We start from the raw sequence: 24,425 nt of genomic DNA, 5'->3' as shown, positions 1-24,425 counted from the left end.
TTTTTCTGGTATAGCAACAACAAATGCTTTAGCCCACGAAGAATCTTACATCTTCCACACATGGTACTCGAACTCCAATTCCATACAACAAGTTAGACAGAAGGTGCCATTAAAGACTTCAATGGCAAAGTGATCAGCATCCTAAGTTGGGGACAAGAAATTTCCTCTAATTTCTCATCTTCTATATCCAAACGTATAATGATATTTGCATCATATTTCCTCTAACCCAATAGAGGCCTCCATTGAAATAAACACCATGATCATCAATTGAGAAAGGCTCAAGGCCGACAGGGGTCCATTCCGGGCTTCGACTTGTACTGCCAAATGCAAAAATCTCTACCAAGGTAGAGCATTTGTTTTTTTGTGCTTCTCCTCCAAGACCAAAAAGAAGGGAAAAAAACATTTTTCTATTGTTTAACATGTAATCCGGACTTCCAAATTCACAAAATTATTTTATTTTATTTTTTGAGAAAATAAGAAGAAAACAACTTAACATAAAACAAATTCCAAAAAAACTAAATTGTCCAGCCGAGGGAGTTTGACAACTCCACTCTTCCCTCAAATCGTTTTGTAGATTTGTTTTTTAAAATTATTTTTAGATTCTATAAATGGGAATGGAGAAAAGGAGCGTTAAATTATATTCTTTTACGACCGTCCCATCCGAATACTAATCGTACTATATTTGGTTGTCAAGGTAATTCGTAGGATATTAAATCCTAGATAAGTAGCTACCATAGTTTGAACCTATTCCCTCTAAGCCCTTTGCTATTTACATTGGCCCTTATTGACCACTAGCTACAACAGGATGGTTTTGTATTTAGGTTTTAATAGTTAGGATTTCCTTGTTCTAATATGTAAGTGTTTTCTTATCCTAATAGGCAAGGATTTCATTTTCTTTTCTTTGTAGCTACTATTTATATTTCTTGCATCAATTCTTGTCACTAGTTTTGCATTTTCATGCGTATCAGTAACTACTACTCCTATAGTCTGTAAAAAAGTTACATTTTCTTCAACAATATAAAATAGAACATTATATTAAAATAAAAACAGATTAGTCCTAAATTTTAGAGTGTGATGCCTAAAGAAATGAGAGATTTACTATGCAAATTACTTGTTTTCTCTCCTCTTGCATCTCTCTCTCCCATAGCCTTGTGTCCAACCTGATCATTCCTTGTAACTATGGTTTATTTTCCCTTTTTCTCCCCTAAAAATTAAAAGTGCATGGTTAAGAGTAAGAAACTAGGATCCTTGGTGAATAATATAGAGGAAATAAATTCATAGATATCTCAAAAAGCAAACTTTTATCCTAGCTGTATTCAGTTGATTTCTTGTCTTGGCTTATTGAGATCTTTGCAAACCTTCTTAGCCTTCTTAGAGTTAGTAAGTTCTTTAAAGAATCCCAATAAAAAGTACCAAGCTCCAAACATGTGCCAGGACAGTTTCGTAAGATATTTAATCCCTAGGTAGGTGGCCACCATGGTTTGAACCTATTCCCTCTAGGTCATTTTCTATTTACATTCGTGCTCAAGGTCATTTTCTATTTACATTCGTGCTCAAGGTCATTTTCTATTTACATTCGTGCTCATTGACCACTAGACCATCCCAAGATGGTTTACTAATCCATACATTTTCTAACATACATATCATATTAAAACATAAAGCAAGGTGCAGTCAGAATGTAGAATAAGCTTTCATTACCTGAGCCATGCAAGTGACAAATTCTGAAGCAAAAAGTTCCTCATCAGGAATAACTGGCCCAAACTTATTATCACCTGGGATGTCCTTGGCCAGGAAGATGCCAGCAAAACCAGCAGATTTCCTAGCTTCCAAGTTCCAAATCATCTATGGAACATATGCACGCATGAGGTTTCTAGCTCAGAATCAAAGCAGCATCCAGACCATGAGGAGATAATTGAAACATGTTATTCTGGAGATATATACCAGATATTAGTTCGTTATACATGTATTTGGTTCATTGCAATATATAAACTGATACATATTTACATACCTGAAGTCTTACAGAAAGATGAACTTCAGAAGAGCCGACAACTGTCCCATGTCTTTTGATTAAATAGTCCTAACTTCCAATGACATGTGGCCATTGAAATGATTTTACGGCAGAGAGAAGTGACAATGATACTCTCTCCAAGGTTATGCCTCTCCATCTCAAGAGAAACCCAAAGATAAAATTTAAAGAAGAATCTTAGAGTCAAAGGTTTGCGGAACTCCACCGTACCTCCTGGAGCATTTTCCTGCAGCGAAATATCTTCTTCTAAGACTTTTAATGCATCCTTGAGTAGCACTCGATCCCAAATTTTCCCAATTAGATATTTTTAGTCTTTTTTGTTGAAAGTAATAATGGAGCAACCCCACCATAAACAATGGATGCATCCGAAACAAACCAATTTTTATCTTCTTCCTTGAGAAAGACACATATACCAGCATTTACATGTCATCGTCTCGCCTGTGAGCCTGTTTAAACTCTTTCACATACTCAAAAATCCTACTCCACGGCAAGAATATAGAGAGTAATAATTTATCATTTGCCAAATCCACTTTACGGTAACCCAGGAAAAAAAATTCAGCCAATGTTGTTTTAATCTTTCCCTTGCAATTAATAATTCTGAACTTTGCTCTTGAAGCTATCGACACAGATTTCCTACAAAGCATTTTTCAATTTGCTCTCCAGTCTTCACTAGGTGGACTTTTACTTGACCTTAATAATGCATATATGGACATGATAAGGCCAGGAGTACAAAATCCACACTGTGAACCATGTCAACTTGCCAATGCCTCCTGCAATGAATTCATTTAGAAAAAGTTGACGGTTTGATTCATAAAACTGCAATTATATGACCATGGCAAGCTTGAAGTCTTCTTTGTTATCCTCTACCCTCTCTAGTGTGACTGAGATATAAGGCTTAGGGTCCTAGTCAACTTTTATATACAGTTTTAAACCCAATAAGATCAAGATTGCCATCAAAAGAGAAAAATAAGATCCAGAATTTCAAATGAAATGGGATAAAAGGATCAGAGTCTTCACAATTTAGTACAACTGAGTTGAAATTTTATCACCAGAATCACAGCCTAATGGGATACTAAATGACAACATAAATAAGTAAAGTACCTGATAATAAAGAATCTGAAAAGTGGCATATATTACATGAATTGGAAGCAATCCACGTTTATGACCACTCAGACCCTCAACTGTTATTGCATACATCTCTTCTACAGAATACACAGGAGCCAAGCAAGCATTAACATCATAGTGCCTGAAATAAGATAGTATATATTCAAGGTTTAGTTTGATAAAACTTCAATTGCAATATATTTCAGAAAATATACATGAAAGAAACCAAGCAGAGACACACGCAGTTATTTAAATTTGGATCATAATTAGAAACCATAACAGTGCATGCTCCACAGCCACCTTTGCCACAATCAAGCTTCGTCCTAGTCAAACCAGAGTAGAAAGAAAGAAAATCCAATTTCAAAATCCTCAGCAAGACTAAAAGTGAGGCTTGACACAGTAAGTTAACTGAAGACCTTGCTCAAGTTTAGGATGACTTTTACTTTTTCAAACGAAGCATTTCTCCAATAACCACTTTTAGAAGAAACAGTAAGAAAAACGACAAAACGTTTTAAGAAAGGGTTTCTTAAATGACGTTTAATAATCATTAATCTATCTAAACTGTATAAAATTATTGAAAAGTGTATTTAATGAGTTAGGCACTCCTCACCTTTCTAACCGTTATTTTAAACTCACCCTACTTCTGGGTGGTTTCTCTAAAATCAAATGCAAAAAAATTGATTACTTTACACTTCTTAACCAACCATAAAAGGAGCTTTTAATCCAATTTTTTATCTGATACCAAATTCAAACTCAAATAGCTATCTTAAAACTAAATTAAAAAATAGTGATAAATTCAAAATGCTGAAGAACGAACATATAATTATAAGCCCAACTCAGAGAGCAAGCTGATCAACAGATTGCATCAAACCAATGTATATAAACAGACACTTGGTGGGCATACAGTACTTAATCCCTTGGAAACGATACATGAGAACCATTGATCGAGCAAATTACTCTACACCGCCAAGACAAAAACTCTACCAAGCTTATTAAGACCAAAAACAAAACAAACGAAAAAAATCCCTTTGCCTCTAAGATATTCAAGAAGAGTCAAATGGGCTAATCCATTAGGAAGGACTCACCCATATTACTCTCTATCTAACCCAGAGGATTCAATGGTCAACCAATTCGATCCAACTACATCCCGCCATTTTCTTCAACCCTCTACTTCTCATGGTGTCTCTCACTTCATTAGCATCCTTCCATCTGTCACAACTTGCATAAGTATTTGACAACAAAGCCAAAGTTCCCACTGTCACCCCCTTGCTTCTAGTTCTAACCAGCCATTCCCTAACCTTCTCATACTTCTTCTCATTCCCATGAATCTGGCAAGCATTCAGCAGAGCTCCCCATACTGGGCCTTCTGCTTCCACAGGCATCTCCTTCATGAATGCCTCTGCTTCATCTAAAAAGTCCAGCCCTTCCATACATGTCCACCATGCAGCCATAATGCCTCATCTGAGGTGCAACATTATAAACATCTTTCATGGCTTTAAACACCATCAAGCCTTGATTGATCAGCCCACCATGGCTGCATCCAGATAACAGGCCAAGAAATGTTATGTCGTCTGGAGAAACGCCATGAACTAGCATGAGTGAGAACAGAACAAAAGCTTGCTTGCCTAGGCCATTCATGGCTAACCCAGTTATGACTGTGCTGCATGATATGATATCCCTGTGTTCAACAGTTTTGAAGATCCTAACTGCCATTTCCATGCTACCACATTTGACATACATGTTTATTAAAGCATTTCCGATATTTCCATTAAGTATCACATCAGGCCTAGAGATGATATAGGAATGAATCCATTGACCCAAATTCAGAGCAGACATGGAAGAACAAGCAGATAATACATTAATGAGAGTGGCCTCATTGGGCTCAGCCTCTCCCTCTTGGACCATGTTTTGGAAGATCCTCACAGCCTCTTCACACAATCCACTCTGAGCATAACCCCCAATTATTGTAGTCCATGACACTACGTCTCTATTAGGCATTTTAACAAACAGGTTCTCTGCACTCCTCAAGGACCCACATTTGACGTAGAAGTCCAGAAGGGCATTGTCCAAACTAACGCTTTCCTCATCCACACTCCGCAATCTCAGCCCATGTATAGCTTTCCCAAGCTTGAGATATCCAAGACTAGAACAAGCAGATAAAGCAGTGACAAGAGTAGCAGAATTAGGCCTCACATTCATAGACAAGAACTTAACTAGAGCTTCCTCCTCAAAACCCAGCTTGGAGAGCCCCGAAATGATGGATGTCCAGGAAACCACATCTGGGTCAGGCATGGACGCGAAGATTCGAGAAGCAGAAGGAACATCGCCATCGACAATGTAGAAATGGAGCAGTGAATTTTGGATGAAGATGTCGGAAAGGTGGCCAGATTTAACTAGATGGCCGTGGATTTCGAGGCCCTTGTGGGTTTGATGGAGCGAGGAACAGGCTTTGAGGGCGTAGGTGAAGGTGTAGTGGTTGTGGGAAGATGAAGATGGGTGGCGAAGCATTTGGTTGTAGAGGAAGAGGCCATTTTCAGGAGCGATGGAAGCTACAAAAGCGCCGAGGAAAGGGTTGAAGTTGAGAGGGTTCGGATTTGTGACGAGTTGGGCGTGGATCTGGGCAAGTTGAGCGATCGAAATTGAGGGTTTTCGAGGTTTTAATAGCATGCTATGATCCTTCCTCGCAAAGGGTTGTCTGCAAACTGTATTTACCAACTATATTGAGCAGTTGAGACAAATTCTGAACATTTGGTGGCGTTGACTGGTCTCAGTCGGTGAGCTTCCACGATTGTCGCCGGATTAAGTTTGACGCCGCCACCGCCTCAGTTGTCGGGAGTTCGCTCGCCGCCGTCGCCTCAGTCGCCGGGAGAAATGGAAGGAAGCAGTTGGAAACTTTTTTTTTTTTTCCTTTTTTTGTATTCTAGGGAAAATTTTCTAGATCCAAACAGTACAGAAATTCTGAACAATAATATTTTTATGTTTTAATTCTTTTCATATTTTGAATTTAAAAATTTTGAAAATGTAAAATTACATTTTTCTTACTACAAAATACAAATGCATAATTACATTAAATAATATAAATATTTTGATAAATGTACTATTTCGGTTACAAACACATTTCATCTTTTTGGAAATTAAAACTATATTTTATAAATTTATATAATATTGTAAAATAATAATTATACACAATATAAATTAATTAATTAATAATATTTTTAAATTGAATTAAACATTTGGTTGGTAAAAAAACACGTTGAATAATTTTTAAAATCCAGATTCAATTTTCAATTAGACTACCAAACACATATTTGTCACTAAAAACATGGAATACAAATCTATTTTTCAAATAGCTTGTCTTTAAATTTATATTTTCATATCACCAACTATTTCATATTATATTATTGGCTAATCTACTTTTCAATTATGATAAATACTTTAAAAACCAATATTTTCAACATGATAACTATTTGGGTAGTAATTTACATATTTTTTTTAATTTGACCACAATTTCTATTCATCAACCTCTAGACATTTCTATTAATATTTTCGTCATAAAGTGGAAGATCTCACATTAACATTAGAGGTCAATTGACAAATCCTATGACATAAACATATCAATGAAGTAATAAAAAAGTCAACGAAAACCAAAAAAAAAAAAGATAACAAATATGAATATAAAAACTAATAATAAGAGTTACAATTTATTTATGAAATAAACTTTCTAAGTTATTCTATGATTTTTCTAAAAATATTCATTAATATTGATAGATACTTCATGGATATTTCCATGAGACCTCAATATTCACATCTTCATCAACATTTTAATCCCCTTTAGTAAATGGAACCTTTTTTCCATTGAAATGAAAAGAATGGGATTGAAGTATTGAACGTGTACAAAGAGGACAAATATTTTATGAATGCTACTTCTACCAATCACTATGGCTATACAAGTAATAAAGTTTTAATTAATACACCTACACACTTGAACCAACCCCAAATGCCTAAATTGGAATGATGCTTCAGACAGAATTTCTATTCTATACTTTGGTGTTGAAAGAGTTGCTAAATTTCACAAAGAATGGAGTGAATGTGAATCCATGATGCATTCTGATAGCCACATGACAGAGGCTTATCTCATTTCTTAAGTAGCCGTTCCTTGGCGGGATCTTGAGACAGTACATTGGCAGGTGTAGATCGCGTCGACTCGGACGAATGAACGAGGAGTTGCATAACAAGGATTATTAGAATCAAGAGGGCAACTGAGAATGCAATGCCCTCCCATGAGGATAGGAGTGCAGACCATTGGAAGAATTTAACAATGCCACAAACCAGGATACTTGACCAACAAATAACAACCTGTTAGAAATATCCAGGTTCAATAAGAACGGCGGAGAATGCATATAGATTATCGCGTGGTTTATTAGTCTTAATGTCAACTATACATACCACCAACGACTTTTTTGGTCGGCCGATGTTCATAGGTTGTTGATCACTGAATGAATCCTTGGTCACATACTTCTCCAATAACGTGTCCTGAAAAGTTTCCCAAGGGAGTAAATAACAAAGAGAGGGAGAGAACACAGAGAGAGTTTAAAGGCAATTGTAATTGGAAATGCACAAAGTTCAAGTTTAACTCTGTCTCATTGGGGAGCAATGACAAAATACAAGTAAAGTTTTAAAAGTACAGAAGAAAACTGAAAGGTATGTTTCTCATTCCTACTATTGGCTTCAACCAAAGCAAACAAATAATTGACTAAATAGTTGCTTATTGATGAATCAAGCTAATAGCTCAGCTGCTTCTATAATTTTATCTATGTCTCAAGACAGGAAGAAAGATTAACAACCTTTTCTATCACCTCTGAGATTCATTATTGATTGAATCTCTTTGGACTTCTTATTTCTGATTTTGTATTAGCCCGAGCTTCAAAGTTGTGTCTAATAGGTCTCTAAACTTTCAATTCTCTGTCCAAGTCCTTGAACTTTAAAAGTGCCTAACACGTCCCTAAACTTTAAATTTTGCGATCGTAGATCCTTTACCTATATATATATATATATATATATATATTTTTTTTTTTTTTTAAGTCATGGACAACCTATTAAAAGGTTAGGGGCCTATTAGATATTTTAAAGTTTAGAGACTTGTCAGACATAAAGTTAAAACTTTAGGGACCTACTAGATACCTTTTAAACTTCAAGAACCTATTAAAAACAATTTTGAAAGTTTCAATAACTAAACTTGTAATTTAACCTATAATATAAATAAGTTAACATTGGTCAAGCCAAACAAAAAAATGAAAATGAAATGAAATTTTTTAACCAAGGATATAAGCTCGTTGATCTAAGTGTTTTGTAGGGTCAATGTGAACATGATTTTGAAACTAACTAGCTTCAGTTATCTCTTAAGCAATTGTTCCCCATACCTTGGTAACAAATAAATCCTTGCACCACTGTGAGATCCCATCTGCAGTTTCCGGTAATTCCTTCATTTCATGTCGCTTGACTTGCAATTTTACCTGTGGAATGGGAACACATTAGGTGCATACCTTCTTTTGTAGAAGATACAAAAACCAATCGGTTTGTTCATACGAATGTAGGGATCAATTCCAATAACAGCATCAAGTTTTAATATGCTCTTATTCTAGCACCAAAGTAATTAGCCTAATCTGGGATCAGTTCATTTCGAGTTAGGATAATATTGCTGACATAACCCATACTTACCTCTGAATCTCTGATTATTATATACTTGATAATGTTTTTTTAATGCATTAGTTCCACAGATCACATAAAACAGTCTACACCTTCCACATAGGGACTGTACTTCTGCCATGTCCAAGAGGAATTTAGTAGAATCATCTATTTGGAAGGAGACCACATCTTAAATAGCGAGCATATATTTTCTTCAAGCAATTTGTGACAGAGAAACACAACTTGACATAACACAGGCCCCAAAGGAGCAAGCAGGATGTTTTTCTAGGAAAAGTAGAGCAGATGCTGTCAATTTTTGTAAATCTTTAAGTTAGGCCGTTGTCGTTTGTAAAGTTTATGGTAGCTTTTTAATATTCGTCTTTTCAAGTTTGTTGGGTTCAAAGTTGTGTAGTTTCTCCAGTTTTCGTACCAATGTACATGTTGGTACTCTCTCATAATTTCATTTCATCAATGGAAATTTCTCTCTCCTTTAAAAATACTCCATCCATGAAGTAGATGAATTTGTAAATAATTGTTGTCTTCATGGACATGGATGGGATAAGAGAAACAATTGAAGCATTCCAGGAATGTTATATGGATTAGTCAATAATTATTATTCTATAGTTTATGTTGGCCTACCACGAACGATTGGCCTCTAAAGATCCTCAACAATGTAGGTGCGCGATCTTTGGGGGAAGTCGCCACAGTACAATTATAAATAGCTGGAACAAATGAACGCATATGGCTCACTGCTGAAACAAAACCCTGCAGAAAAACAAGGTGATTGTAAGGATAGACTTCATGCATTTATCCTCACTTTTGATTGGCAACAGTAGAGGACTATTCAATTCACCTTTGTACGAGGAATCAGAACATTTTTAGGGACAGGCAATCCTCTAGATGCAGCATATTCCTGAGATGCTAGAAGTTTTTGTTGTGTAAAACGAGTTCCCTCGACGAAAAGTGCCAACCAAAATGGCATGGGGAAATCCTCAAGCGACTGAAAACTTGACTGCAGTAAAAATCCTCGGATGTTAGAAAATGGAAGGTAAATGGAGAGACAAAATGCTTATAACTGCATTATAGATCCTCAGGTTCTTTCATTTGTTCTCAACGAAAGTTGTTTCTTCAAAAAGAAAAATGCTTATGTAACTACTGTTGCTAGCGTCTAAGCTCACCTCCAGAGTACTTTCATCCTTCGCCCAGCTTCTTTCTAAAAAAAATATAATCAGAGAACCACATTGACCAGCCAATGACCTGTAAAAGTAGCATGATGTCTTTTGTCAATTAGCAAACGAATCCTTAGGGAAACTCAACCAGTCTAACTGAAAGAGATATATGAACAAACTCAGCGTCTCAACATTGCAACTAAAGACTCCTGAAAATATTGGCCCAAGAGAAAATTTTGTAGCCATTGCTAAAAGTAGGGAAAATGAAGAGAACATTTAAAATAGGGAAAATTAAGAGAATCTGTAGATTATTCATGGAAACTACACCAAAAAAAGACATTCTCAGGCTCACCAAGTAAATAGGCAAAATATACCAACTATTGAATATCATTTAGAATGGTAATTAGATCCTGGAAAGGTTAATTGAGTCAATACTTATGCCTAAAATTCAATAAAAATCACAAATTTGAAAGATAGGTAGGGATAAATTCTATATTTCAAATCTTTCAAATCTAATTATCAATTACAGTGACGGCAGCAAGTCAGCAACTCATGAAATGGGTCAGAGCTGATAGATAATGCAACTTAAAGAAATACATGTATTTTTTACAGTTTCATCTAGCTAAAATGCCATATTGTTAATACTTACTGGGAGGAATTTTGCTTCTTTCTTCATAATGGCTAAGGCACTACCGAGACAACCTGCACGCTGCAATAAGAAGGGTTAATTTTGAAACAGTAATGGAAAAAGAAAAACATTTTAGCATGTCTTGCACAAGTTATAAATATATGGTCCAAGTTAAGTTCCATACCTCAGAGGTAAGAACAAAGAAAAGAATTGAATTAATGAAATAACCCACTATTGTCTTAAGCAATTCACCCCACTCCTCAATAATGTAGATTGGGCTAATCTATTTAAATTGACTATTCAAGAAAATCCTGTGAAGAAACAATATGATCATAACATAATCTACCAAGCATAATGGTAATGAAAGAAATGTCTCAAAACTATAGCACAAACCAATACCCATATGCAAGGGTGGAGCCAATTATATATAAAATACTCAAAACTTTTAGATTATGTATATAAAAAGTTAGGATGTAAAAATTTTTCCCGTCCAAGAAAATTTATGGCCCTGCCCTGCTAACTCTAGATGCAACAAATTTAAAGTACCTGGGCTAGGACCCATCCGACAAGCCAATCAATGTCACTTCGGTGGTTGCACATAACGAGTGCATGCTCTTTACCTGTAATTTTGTATGCATAAGATTGTGTTCTAGTTGCATTCATATACGTTTTCAACATTTAATTTATAATAATAAAGAAAGAGAGAGGATAGAGCTCTAGTAATTAAACATAATATCATACCCATTAATTTAAAGGTTTCTTGATCTGTATACACTTCGACCTGCAATAAGAACAAATTACCTAAGCAAACTCAAGTCACAAGAAATGGGATGCCTGATTAGAGAAATGCTCATCTATCTATGTTAATTTTAGTTGTTCAATGTTCTAAATGCATATTTCATTTACTTAATAGAAAAAGATTCATCACAAAAGAGTAACTATTTGCAAATATAGCATTAGCAAAGAGATGCATATTAAGAACCAAAACATATTTTAAAGAAACCATGAGACCTTGGCACCTGCCCACCAATCGATTAGCCAAATGAGCTCTAACCATAGCAATTCAGCAACTACTTTGTTGATTCTCCTGTATACACCCTTTGAAATGGGACGAACAAGAACAAATACAAGTGCCTGAAAGTTCAATTAAGATAAAAGAGTTTCAAATAACAAATAAGAATATAGGAAATATTAGATTCAGAATAATTGATTAATGCCAGTAGCTCGTATATCTTTAGCTTTTAGGAGTCAAATACTGTTTGAATCACTACGATCTCATCACCAAATTATCAAAAATAATAATAATAATATTAATAACAAACCATACAACAGACTTCATTAAAATTATAATTTATAGCCCTGCGAACCAGATACAAACTTCCATTCATCTTCGTGCTTAACTACAGATTCAAACAATCTATAGTTCTACGTAGTTTGCAATTAAATCAGGATTTTGATATGATCTACGGCCCACCCGAACACAGAATCAGATAGAACGCCATTCCGAGAATGATTCAACCCTTCTAATTGCAAATACGCAAATGAAAAAATCGATTCCAACCACAATAAATAATCAGGAGAAGAAACAACAAAAAGGGAATCTCCAAAAACCTGAATAAAATTGACGATGAGGCCGGAAAGGATGAAAAGAACGCCGAGAGGAACAATAACGAGCACGGCAGGGATCGCCATGGCAAAGATGAAAAAAAAAAAAGAAATAAAAAAGAGAGAAAATTGGGTTGAATAATAGAAAATGGGAGATTTTAAGGAGTTAGAAGTGCGATGGGTGCCCTTGGAAGAAGCTCCAAATTATGAACATAGTGATGGTGATCGCAGATTTTTAACTGAAACTTGCTGGCCATGGCCTGGCCTTCCTGTTTTCTGTCTTCGGTTTGCGAGAGGAAAAATATAGAAAAATTTTGATTGGTGTAATCATTTCCTTAAATATCTATAAATATTCTGCCATCAAATTACAAATTTTTTCCACACGATTTTGGCATAATTTCACTTTGCTTATGGGGAATTTTAGAAGTTTTAATTTAGTATTTAGTTTTGGACTTAGTTTCAATGGGATATTTTTGGATTTTAGAATAAATCTATACTATCTAAATTTATATTATTATTATTATGTTAAAAAGAGAGGATTTTGAAAAATTATTTTTAGATAATTATGTCTTTCATCAAATTTTATATTTACAAATATGTCACTAGTTAGTAACCAATAGTTAGTAGGTTATATATTTAATTTAAATCCAATGGTTAGAATATTAAAAGACTTTTTAAGTATCATTTACTTTATTAAAAATAATAATATGAAAATATCAATTTTTTTTTAAGTTTGACAAAATAAAAATTAGCTTCAGTATTTATTGAAATTTGTAATAAATAAAATATATATGGATATAAATTTAGCTGGGAGTAAATAAAAATTTAAGTGCATTATATAATTTATGAATGCATTAGAGTCTAAAATACTTAAATACGAAAAGTTTTACAGTTTCATTTTATAATTTGTCTAGCAATTATGAAGAAGTGAGATGTAAATTTATTAATTTAAGAAAGTTATGCATAGACACATCTTGATTTTTTTTCTTATTCTTTTGTAGTTTAGTTTCTCTCATTTTCATTATATGAAGTTATAATATAGTGGCATTTGTCTATCAAGTGAAAAATAAATCTATTTTAAGAAAATTATGAATAGACACGTCTTGATTTTCTTCTGCTATTTTTTTTCTTTTCTTTTTTTTGTTTGCTCTTTGCAATTAATTTTTTTAATAAGAAAAGTAACACGTTTATTAAATTACAATATTATATAAGGTAAATTTATATTTGTTGAATTGTTAATTCACTACTCAGCTTCACAAATATATTTCACCATAATCATTTTATGGAGAAGATTACCGACACACTCTCGAAAGTTCACTTCGATTGTGATCTACTGATGTCAAGGTTTAACCAAATTGTCCGATTCAACTATTTTAGTAATTTTATTAATGTGGAAAAATGTGCAATTCGCAACCACAAGATAATGTATTGAAAAGTTGTTTCGAAAAAGATTTATAATTTAGGGAATGAATTGGAGGTGTAGATTGTATATTACTAGTGTTACACTGCATTTAACAATTTATTTTATTAAGAATGTAATTAGTTTTATTTTAACATTTAATGAAACATAAAATAATTAGAAACCATCCACGTGGTGTAATAAAACTTGTTGATGGTTTTATCAAATTTTTACCTATTCGCTCAAATCAGCAGATGTCTTCACCAAAGTCCTTCATTCTACCCTTTTATTTTCTTTCCTGACCAATATAAGATTTGTAAATATCTATGCTTCATCTCCAGGGGAGTATTAAGAGTAGTAAAGTTGTTCCTTAAATATGTTTTTCTGTGTTATTGTACCGTACGAATTACTCAAATATTTGTATATATAAGTGTATGTTATTCTTTTTGTCGATCAAGATCGGATTTGTAAATATCTATGCTCCATCTTGAAGGAGAGTATTAAGAGTAGTTAAGTTGTTGCTTAAATATATTTTTCTATTATTCTACGAGTTACTCAAATATTTGTATATATAAGTGTTATTATTCACAGAATAATATAGAAGAGATTTTATTTTTCTCCTCTAAGTCAAGTTCAATTACTTTACCAAAATAACTCCTTGTTATTGATAATATGACAAAATTTCCTGTTGATGATAAAAATTTTCCATATCTTTTGTTGGTTGAAGGAGAAGGTGAAGCTTTTGTATGTGCTGATACATTCTTCTTTTTTATGGTCTGTACAAGTTGAGTGAGTTAGATAAATGCTGCATTTTTCACTGTTTTTTATGGTGAAGCAAGTTATTTATTTATTTAATTATAATTTATCATTTCAATTAGCCATTAATTATTTCTTTTTTAGTACAATTAGCCATTAATTTGAACAATCATGAGACTGTGGTCGATAAAACCTTGAAAGGGACAATATATGATCGTTGAATGAAAACTATGTGAACCCAAAAAGAAAAAAAAAACCTAAATTAGCTGAGTTATCCTTTTATTTCCTTTATAATCATTTAGAAAAAAATCAATGTTAAAAACTCCATTAGAGTGATCTAGGTAAAGTTGGAACATAGATTTTCTCTGATCTTAAAAAATATATAAATAAATAATAACCATTCTTCAAGCATCCCGATTAAAATCTTGAGAAGAGAATCAAAATTGAAGGAGAGTCAATCAAATAAACTTTCATAATTCTCTTAATTTTATTACGTTGGTGTGTCAATAACTTCATCAACTCTGTCTTAGGATTATACAAGATAAAATTAAATCCAACAAAAAGACACAAGATCTTTTCATCTCCACAGACCTTAATAGATAAAAGGTTAAATGTCGATGACGCAAATCTAATACTGGCCTATCAACAACATCAAATGCTTTAGTCCATGAAAAATCTTCTTCCATCATCCACACATAGTTCAGATCCTTGAAGTCCAAGTTGGTCAGACTTAAAGTCAAACAACTGAGTGAAATTAAATACTCCAATGGAACAACAATAACGGCTATGTTGGGAAAAAGAAATTTCCTGCAATTCCTCCTTTTCTATGTCCAAGCGGTATATGACATATGTATTAGGTAGCCGTAGGTGAGTTCCAACCCAATAGAGGTCTCCATTAAAGTAAACCCGCCATGACTTTCTATTATCATGGATGGAGGCAGAAAGCCAACATGGGTCCATTTGAGACTTGTGTCAAATGTGAAAATCTCCACCAAAGTAGCAAGTTTGTCCCAGATGAAGGAGAGTCTTGTTAATTTGTACTGTCTTAGAACTAAACCCAAATCCATATCCATAATAATAATAATGTCATATACCCTTATCCGCATCCGAGATGGGAGGTTTGAAGAACTCATTTGTCATGAGAGTTAATATACAAACTTTACAAGATGGTGTTTTGGTTCTTCCATAGTGAAGATAACAAGAGAGGAGTCGATTGCATGAATTGACAATGTAGATATTAACGGAGGGAAAATTAGGATATAAACTAAAGGTTTACTGCTGAGAATAGTTACACAAACTAGAAAACCCAAAAAAGGGACCCAAGAGATACTGAAAATGGGTGAAAGGAAACATAAGATTTCAGTCAAACCATGAACTGCTCGGTTTGCATCCTTGAGTATGAGTCTGAGTTTGATTTTTTCAATTAAAGCTGTGTTTCGAAAATGCTCCGGACGGGTTGGCGGTGGAAGCACGAGATTTTCGTCCGAGATAGAGACGATGCCGGAGACATCATCGACGTCGGCATCGGCGGGGGAGTGGGCTTGGACGACTCAAGACAGCATCGTCTGTTGTGGGAGGTATTGAGAAAGTCGAGGTGGAGGTTTTAATATAATTATTTTGTTTTTTTTTACCTAATTTTGAACTAACCCAATATTGAACCGTACAGCTGATCATTTTATTGTACACATGGATTTGTCACGTCACACCTTCCGTTAAATCTAACTTAATTTTTAACGGTAACGACTAAATTATAACCAGTTTTAAAGTATAGTAACTAAATCGTTATTTTGAAAGTTTAAGGACTAAATGTTATTTTGTTGGATGAAATAACAGGCGTAGAAGATGGAAAAAGATTCTTCCTGGGTTAAAGTTTTTGTCTTTTAACATTCTAGAATATTTGTTGGATCCTCTCGATGGCTTTCATCTCATCAAAGCCTGCGAAGATGGAAAGATCTTGTGTATTGTTGAATCTTGTGGGGCCCAAAAACTGAGAAGAAGGTGGAGTTATTGGCGAACAAAGATGTTGAAACTGACAAAAACATTTATTGGTTCTTCGGATCGAATCCTTCAATTTCGATTCTCTTCACAACATTTTAGCACAGACTAAAGATGGTTTTTTAGTTAGTATCTTGTAAGATCGGAGAAAATCTTTAATTTAGATATATCACTACAAGAGAGAGTTTGTAACATTGTTTTTTTTTTTGTTTCCTGGATAAATTAGCTTTAATTTTTTGTTTTGGTTGTCACAATAAAGTGGTCATAATATATGCATTATTTGATGTGCTTTTGGTTCCTTAATTTCCTTTATTTTTCTTCTTCTCATGTTTAAATTTGTGTAACTCAGTAAATAATTTTCTTTTAGATTTCTCCCATAGTTCTTGGCGTTTCTCCAGATGACATAAAATTTATTGGCCTGTTATCTGAAATCCATGGTGGGGCTAATCAATGAAGGCTTAATGATGTTGAAGATTTCTAAATTGCATACGCCAAATAGAATGTTTAATTAACTGGTAAACTGTTTTAGTTATGTCTCAAGTATTGTATATTATGATTATCTTTAGTCTATACTATTTTTTTTGTTTTCTAGAATTTGGATGAAGTGAAATTTTTGGATCAGGCTATCAAGAGATAATTATTATTTTAAAAAAAATATATTAATGATATTTTATTCAAAATTGCTTTTTTTTTTCTTTTTACTGTTAATCAACTTTTTAAGTTATTATTATTATATTTTATATTTTATATATTATTTATACTAAATTATGAATGAATTCTTCTAGGCTCGAACACTAGTTGTCTTGTAGATAAGGTGAGTACATATCCACTGTGCCAGAACTGGCTTTTAAATTTATGGATCAGTTATTTAATACATAATATATAATAATATTTTATTTTTCCTAAAAAATCAACGTCGTTATAGTAAGAAACGACCACAAATGCGTGTCAATATATGACTATCTCTTCAAGAGACGACCATGTCATGATTTTTTTTAAAAAATCAAACATGGCGCCAATAGAACGCCACGTCGTTATGGTCGTATCTTGAAGAGACGACTAATTGCTCAAATGGCATGGTCGTCTCTCAGCCAAGTGGCGTACTAATTTTAAAAATATTATTTTTTGCACGAGTTTCAAAAGAAGCATTTTTTCTTTCCTTAATGCAACATTATTTTAAAAGTAAGTTTAAATAAAAACATTATTTAAAAGAAATCCGATTATGAGTTGTAATAAATAAAAATATTAATAGTTTCTCTCCTTTTTACTTTTTTTTGTTATTAGAAATGAAAAATTAAAAATACATTTTGATTAAATAATATTCCCTTTCTTCCCTTAAATAATAGTTTTAATCAAATTTGAAAATCTGAGCCTTTTTATACTTTTCTATTAGAAAAAAAAAAGTATTTTATTCTACACATATATATTTTCTTAAGTACAAGGGGTGTGAGATACGAACTTGGGACCTATTTGTCAGAGACAAGTGTCAATTACGGCTAAACTAAATATTCGGCATTTTACACATATTTGTTATTATAAAAAATAATGATTTATTAATTTAAATAAATTATTTCCAATTTCTATAATCTTTTTTTTATTGATATATGAATATCATAATTATTTTGTTTTTTAATAATTTATTATACCTTAAAAAAATATTTGATCCATGTACTCGTGTACGATCCGTGCGTCGTTTTTCTTCTCTACCATGACGAGAAGACTTTAGGTCAAAAATTAAGATACATTTTGGGAAAATAAAACTTCCGTCGAAGAGAAGAAAATGAAAAGCTTTCTTAAAAATTATCGCAAAATCGAGAATGAAGTTTTCATTCTGTACATGTCAGATCATGAATTAGTAACTGCATCCAATCTCCAAAAAAATCCCAATTGTTTCGAACGGATGACAAATCCTTGGACACACTTAAAGCTCTCTTGACTTTCCCAAACAATGTTCAGGATCTCGATGAGGTATCTTCGTTAGAAGCGCACAAGCATGTCCACCGACATCTTGTCGAAACTCCTTCGCCCCCTAAAGTAAACTTTAAAATTCGTTACAATTTAGTCCTTATCGTTAAAGGGTTTATTAATGGGCCGGTTTATTAGGTTCGGTTCAAATTTAGAACAGTGTAGTACTGCGAAAAAAAAAAGGAAGAAGAATGAAAGATCCCAGCTCACCAAACTGTAGACTGTAGTAGTGTCATAGTCATGGAGTTTTTTTTTCTTCCTCATCAAAATTTGTCGCTAATTCTCGATTCAATTTCAAATTCCTTTTTCATCATCTTCTACGATGACTGCATTGCCATCAAGAGCAGATGACACCAATACGGGATTCGATTTGGAATGCCGATGGAACATCTCCTCATCCACAGACTCACCTTCATCTCCTCGGACAATGCTAGAATTGCCCTCGATCGGTAGCGAAATGTCCAACAAAATCCACAAAGTCAAAAGTCGAGGGGTCACTGTCAGAGCAATATGAGGAAGAAGACGTTGTTGTGTCGTGGGTTCACTGCCTTGAAAGCAAAATTCACCACGACCATGGTGCTAAATCATTAATTGCTAGTTGCTTCCCAAGGTTAACACAACACCCGAATTTAGGCGTGCACTCGCCGAAAAACGGATTGGAATCAGCTCAGAATAAACTTGAAAACAAAAAATGGAAAGGGAATTGAGAGAGAATTAAAAAAAGAGAAGAATGTTATCGAGAATGGTGTGTCCTGTAAATGAAAAGAGTGAGGGTATATATAGGCTTGGATGGAAACCATTTTTTCTCACATTATTATTTTAAATAATAATAAAAGGTAAAATACTCACCACTAACCTTAAAATCGTTCACGAAATGACGAACGATAAGGAGGAAAAGCGTTTACAAAATCAAAATGAAATCCCAACTGTTTTACTAAGTCAAATCTGACTTTGATTTTAATGGGCCTAGTGTGGGTGGATCAAAAATGCCACTGGTATGCTAACAGTCACCAAATTATTATTATTATTAATAATTTTGTAACAAACAGTGGACCACCAAACATATTTGTAACAAAAATTATTATTATTATTTTTTCCTTTTGACATTCCTAACAATCCCCACAAATGAGAAAAGGAGAAAATATAATATAATAAAAATAAAATAAAATTCTGAGTAAATATAGGAATAAAACTTAAGCATTAATATCTTACGATTTGAATTAATGCATAGTGAAGCGAGACAACAACCCAAGTAGTGAAAATGTGTTATCTCTTGAACTTTCAATAATTATGTTTGAGACCCCACAACACATTTAAATCCTTCTTTTCGATTTCGCGATATACAACAAGTGCTTTTAATGACCATGCACACAAAACCTTGGGTCACGTGAAAGCTCTAGAAAAAAAGTGTAAACTCTTCCATAGAAGGCGGCCTCACCCTCACAATCACGTTAGTGCTTCATAAAGTTTATCAAAGATAAACCATTCAAAACTGAGCTATGAAGACTTTGTAACTAATCCATCAAGTCTATGAATAGACCACCCAAAGACTAGGGCTATAAACTCACAATTGATGTATAAGAGGTTTTAGTCCTGTACATGCCGAGGGCTCAAGAATTACACTCCTTGTTAGGCCTTTTGTGAGAGGATCTACCAAGTATCTCTCGATCCTTACATACTCCAAGGATATTACCCCGCCTTTTAGCAACTATTTTACAGCTCCATGTATCAGGCGTATATGCCTCATCATGCCATTATACACACTGTTTTTGACAATCCCTACGACAGCTTCGGAGTCGTAGTGTAGGGACACTGGCACAGATGCCCCCCACAATGGCAGGTCTCCAAGAAGACTTCTGAGTCATTCAGCCTCTTACCCTGCTAGTTCGAGTGCTATGAACTCAGACTCCATGGTGGAACGTGATATGTACGTCTGTTTTACTGACTTCCACGATATAGCTCCTCCACCTAAAATAAACACATATCCACTAGTGGAGCTTACCTCATCGTTATCTGTAACCCAGTTTACATCACAATATCCTTCTAACATAGTAGGAAATTTGTTAAAATACAAACTATAATCAATTGTTCCTCTTGAATACCTTAATAAACGATGAAGAGCATTCCAATGTTCCTTACTAAATTTATGTGTATATCTACTCAATCTACTAACTACATATGCAATATCAAGTCTAGTGTAGTTCATTAAAAATATAACACTACATATGATCTTTGCGTATTCAGATTGAGATACACTTTCACTCTTATTTTTCTTAAAACTTATGCTCGCATCATAAGGTGTTCTAACATGTGGTTTATTAAAGCAGTTAAATTTCTTCAGCATTTTTTCAATATAATGTAATTGACATAAAGAGAAACCTTTATCATTTTTCTTTATTTTCACATAAAGTATTACATCGGTCTCTCTTAATGTGAAGACAACAATAACTTGGTATTATTAATGACATCTAAGTTTGTACAAAAAATAAGCACGTCATCAACATATAAGCAAATAATCACACATTCAGCTCCAAAACTGTTTGAATAAACACATGTATCACAACAATTTACTTTATAGCAATTGTTTACTAAAGTACTATTAAACTCTTCATACCACAAAGGGAGCTTGTTTTAGACCATAGAGTGATTTTTGAAGCTTGCATACTTTATTTTCTTGACCAACTACTACAAGACCTTCAGGTTGAGTCATATAGATCTCTTTTTCTAAATCTCCATTAAAAAATGCTGTTTTTACATCCATTTGATGTATTAACAGACCATGAATAGCAACAAGAGCAATTAGAGATTTAATAGTGACTATTTTGGTTACAGGAGAATATGTATAAAAATAATCAATACCAAATTTCTGTGTGTAACCTACAACCACTAATTTAGCCTTGTATTTGTCTATTGAACCATCTGGTCTCGTTTTCTTTTTGTAGATCCATTTGCTCCTAATAGGTTTATTTCCTACAGGTGGATCTATCAAGTCCCAAGTTTGATTCAAAACTATGGAATCTAACTCACTTTTAATTGCATCCTTCCATAAGCTAGAATCTATTAAATTGATTGCTTCTTGGTAGTTTTTAGGATCTTCGTCTATTAGATACATGCAAGCAAAATGATCATCTATCTTATCACAATTTTCAACTAAAAAGGTAGTTAAAAAATCAGGTCTAAAACTTTTGCTAGTACTCTGCCTTTTACTTTTCCTAGGTTTAGGATTCTTAACATCAGTCATAGATTCTATCATAGAATCACAGATATAAGGAACATGCATAGGCACTAGTTCTAAGTCTCCACTAGATTCACCAACAGATTTTATCATGAGAAATATATTTTCAAAGAACACAACATTTCTATATTCACAAATTGAATAGTCATTTAAGTTCATGAATCTATAAGCATAACTATTTTGAGCATAGCCAATAAATACGCAATCAAGGTTTTAGATCCCCACACTCTTAAGTAGCTTAGGTTAGGTGGATATCCTTTCCAAAGCTCGTATGGTGTCTTATCTAACCTTTTGTGAGGAACTTTGTTAAGAATGAAACAAACAGAGAGAACAACTTCCCCCCACATATTATCAGATAAACCGGAGCTCAAAAGCATAGCATTAATCATTTCTTTTAGAGTTCTATTCTTACGTTCAACTATTCCATTTTGTTGAGGTGAATAAGGAGAAGTAACTTCATGTGTACAATACCATGAAATTCACAAAAATCTTTAAGAGAGTTGTGAATATATTCACCACCCCTATTAGATCTTAACCTTTTTATCTTTTTATCAATTTGGTTTTCTACCCCAGCTTTGAATTTAAAAAACATGTTGCTTACTTCATCTTTAGATTTTAGAAGATACATTTTAGTGTATCTGGAGAAATCATCAACAAATGAAATGTATTATTTTTTACCCCCTCTACTAGTGGTGCTCTTGAAGTCAGCTAGATATGAATGAATTAATTCTAACAGTTCAGTACTCCTAGTATTGATAGGTTTAATCGGTTTTTTTAGCAAATTTTGCCTCTACACATATAGAACATTTTCCAGTTTCATGCAGTTCAGAAGCATTGATTAAATTTAAACTTTTAAGCCTTTTAATCGACACAACATTCACATGACGTAGTCTACCATGCCACAAATCAATGAATTCAACGATATAAGCAGAACGAGAATTACTTTCATTCATTGTACCAGAAGCAATCAGAGTGTTAAGGACAAATAAACCATCAGCCAGATACCCCTTACCAACAAAATCATCATTCTTTGTGATGACAACCTTGTCGGCCTAAAAAACAATCCTATGTCCCACCCTATTTAGTAAACTTCCAAATATCAAGTTCCTACGTAGAGAAGGAACATACAAAACATCACTTAAATATAAAGTTTTGCCAGATGTAAGTTTTAGAATAATCTTTCTTTTTCCAAGGACTCCAGCCATAGCTAAGTTACTCATGAAGACAAATTCGCCGTTAGTGGAATCATGAAACTCGTGAAAGAGGTTTCGGTTTGAGCAGAAGTGCAGGGAAGCTCCAGTGTCTAGAACCCAGTCAGACTTGTTTTCAACTAAGTTTGCTTCCACAACTACAACAGCAATGATGTCGTCCGTCTCAGCAATGTTGGCTTGTGGAACATGCTTTTGTTCTGGCTTTCCTTTTCTCTGGTTGCACTTGTATGACTTGTGTCCAGGTTTCCCGCACACAAAACATACTATCTTTGATTTTTCAATTCTTCCACCGGGACTTTTGAATTGAAACCCCCCTTCTTCTTTTGGACTTGTTCCTCGGCAACCTGTTTTCCTTTACTTTTGAACCTGTCTTTATTAGGGGTGTAAACGGCTCGGTTCGATCGGGTTTATCGCAGAACCAAAAGTCTAACCGAACAATATAGAATAAATAATAAAAAATTGAGCCGACCGATAATTTGTTCGAAAACCGCACCGAACCGGTCAAAGAATCGTCGGGTTCGTCGGTTTAGCTTGGCGGGTAAATCGCATGCATGCACAACAGGCGGATGCACGCGGGTTCCGGTCGGGGCGGGCGGGTTTGCACGTGTTTGCTTGTTTGGGGCTTAGGGCAAGTGGGCTGGCGATGCGGGCTGTGGGCCTTTCAACTTCTTTTTTTTCTAATTTGAAATTTGCTTTGGTTCTAGTGGACTTGATTGTCTAGTCGAAGACAAAAAATAACTTCTTTATGAGAGCATAATTTAATAACAATTAACATTTAACAAGAACGCCACTTAGTCTTACACATTGCAATTGAAACTTGAAAGTCTGGGTATTAAAATTTTAAAAATTTATCATAAAAATTAAAAAGTATCCTTAATCCAAGTGCTGCAATCTCAAAAATTAAAGAGAAAAAAAATAATGTTATTTGCTAACGAAAATACAAATCATAATTCATAAATAAAAGTGAATAACTATCAAGTATTCAGTAGCAATAAGTCCAAATTTTAAAATAAACAATAAAATTTAAGATACACGATAAAGTTTTAAATTGTAAATAAAATATAAACCTAAACATGAAAGTTTAAAGTTTAAACAATAATATTTCATGAAACATTATCATTTTCTCTCGTAGTCTTGTCCATGTTATTATTTGTTGCTTCATCTAATGTAAATTTGTTGAAATCTGCAAAAATAAAAAGAATTTATATTTAGCTTATTAATATTACAAAACATAAAATAATTCTTTAATGAAGTTTCATACCTTCTTCAACGCGACAAACTTCTTCCAAATGCGGTCGAAGGTCAATAGTAATAGCATTTGAGCGTAGCCAATTTTGTGCACAAATAAGTGCCTCAACTGTAGCTGGAGCCAACGTGGAGCGAAAAGGATCAATTACTCTCCCACTAGTACTAAATGCAGACTCAGAAGCAACAGTAGATACTGGAATTGCTAAAACATCTCTTGCAACCTTGCTAAGAACCCTATATTTAGAAGAGTTAACTTTCCACCAGTCTAAGATGTTAAAATTCTCATCATCTTCTGTATTATGCTCTAACAAGTAACGTTCCACCTCTGAATCCACATCAACATTATTTTTATAATTTGTCATATTACTGACTTGAAAGCGGAAAGACTGTACAACACTA

General features: G+C 33.8%; 2 protein-coding genes across 2 annotated transcripts; both read right to left on the bottom strand.

Annotated features, from left to right (window-relative positions):
• Nucleotides 1-3,953: 3,953 nt before the first annotated feature.
• On the bottom strand, nt 3,954-5,840 carry LOC111021620 (pentatricopeptide repeat-containing protein At1g08070, chloroplastic). The gene is given in 3 exon segments (XM_022298643.2): nt 3,954-4,254; nt 4,257-4,542; nt 4,544-5,840. Coding segments are annotated over 3 exon segments (1,563 nt in total). The 5' UTR covers nt 5,798-5,840; the 3' UTR covers nt 3,954-4,231.
• A 965-nt stretch (nt 5,841-6,805) lies between these two features.
• LPAT3 (lysophosphatidyl acyltransferase 3) lies at nt 6,806-12,521 on the bottom strand. The gene is given in 12 exon segments (XM_022298617.2): nt 6,806-7,486; nt 7,577-7,663; nt 8,551-8,643; nt 9,455-9,580; nt 9,669-9,827; nt 9,994-10,035; nt 10,037-10,072; nt 10,634-10,693; nt 11,159-11,232; nt 11,354-11,393; nt 11,624-11,746; nt 12,224-12,521. Coding segments are annotated over 12 exon segments (1,143 nt in total). The 5' UTR covers nt 12,305-12,521; the 3' UTR covers nt 6,806-7,264.
• Nucleotides 12,522-24,425: the final 11,904 nt, after the last annotated feature.

Source organism: Momordica charantia, assembly GCF_013281855.1.
Source record: "Momordica charantia cultivar OHB3-1 chromosome 6 unlocalized genomic scaffold, Mcharantia_2.0 BLBB01000006.1, whole genome shotgun sequence".
Lineage (NCBI taxonomy): Eukaryota > Viridiplantae > Streptophyta > Magnoliopsida > Cucurbitales > Cucurbitaceae > Momordica > Momordica charantia.
The sequence above is the reverse complement of the archived record's forward strand: the minus strand, read 5'-3'. Positions and strand labels throughout refer to the sequence as shown.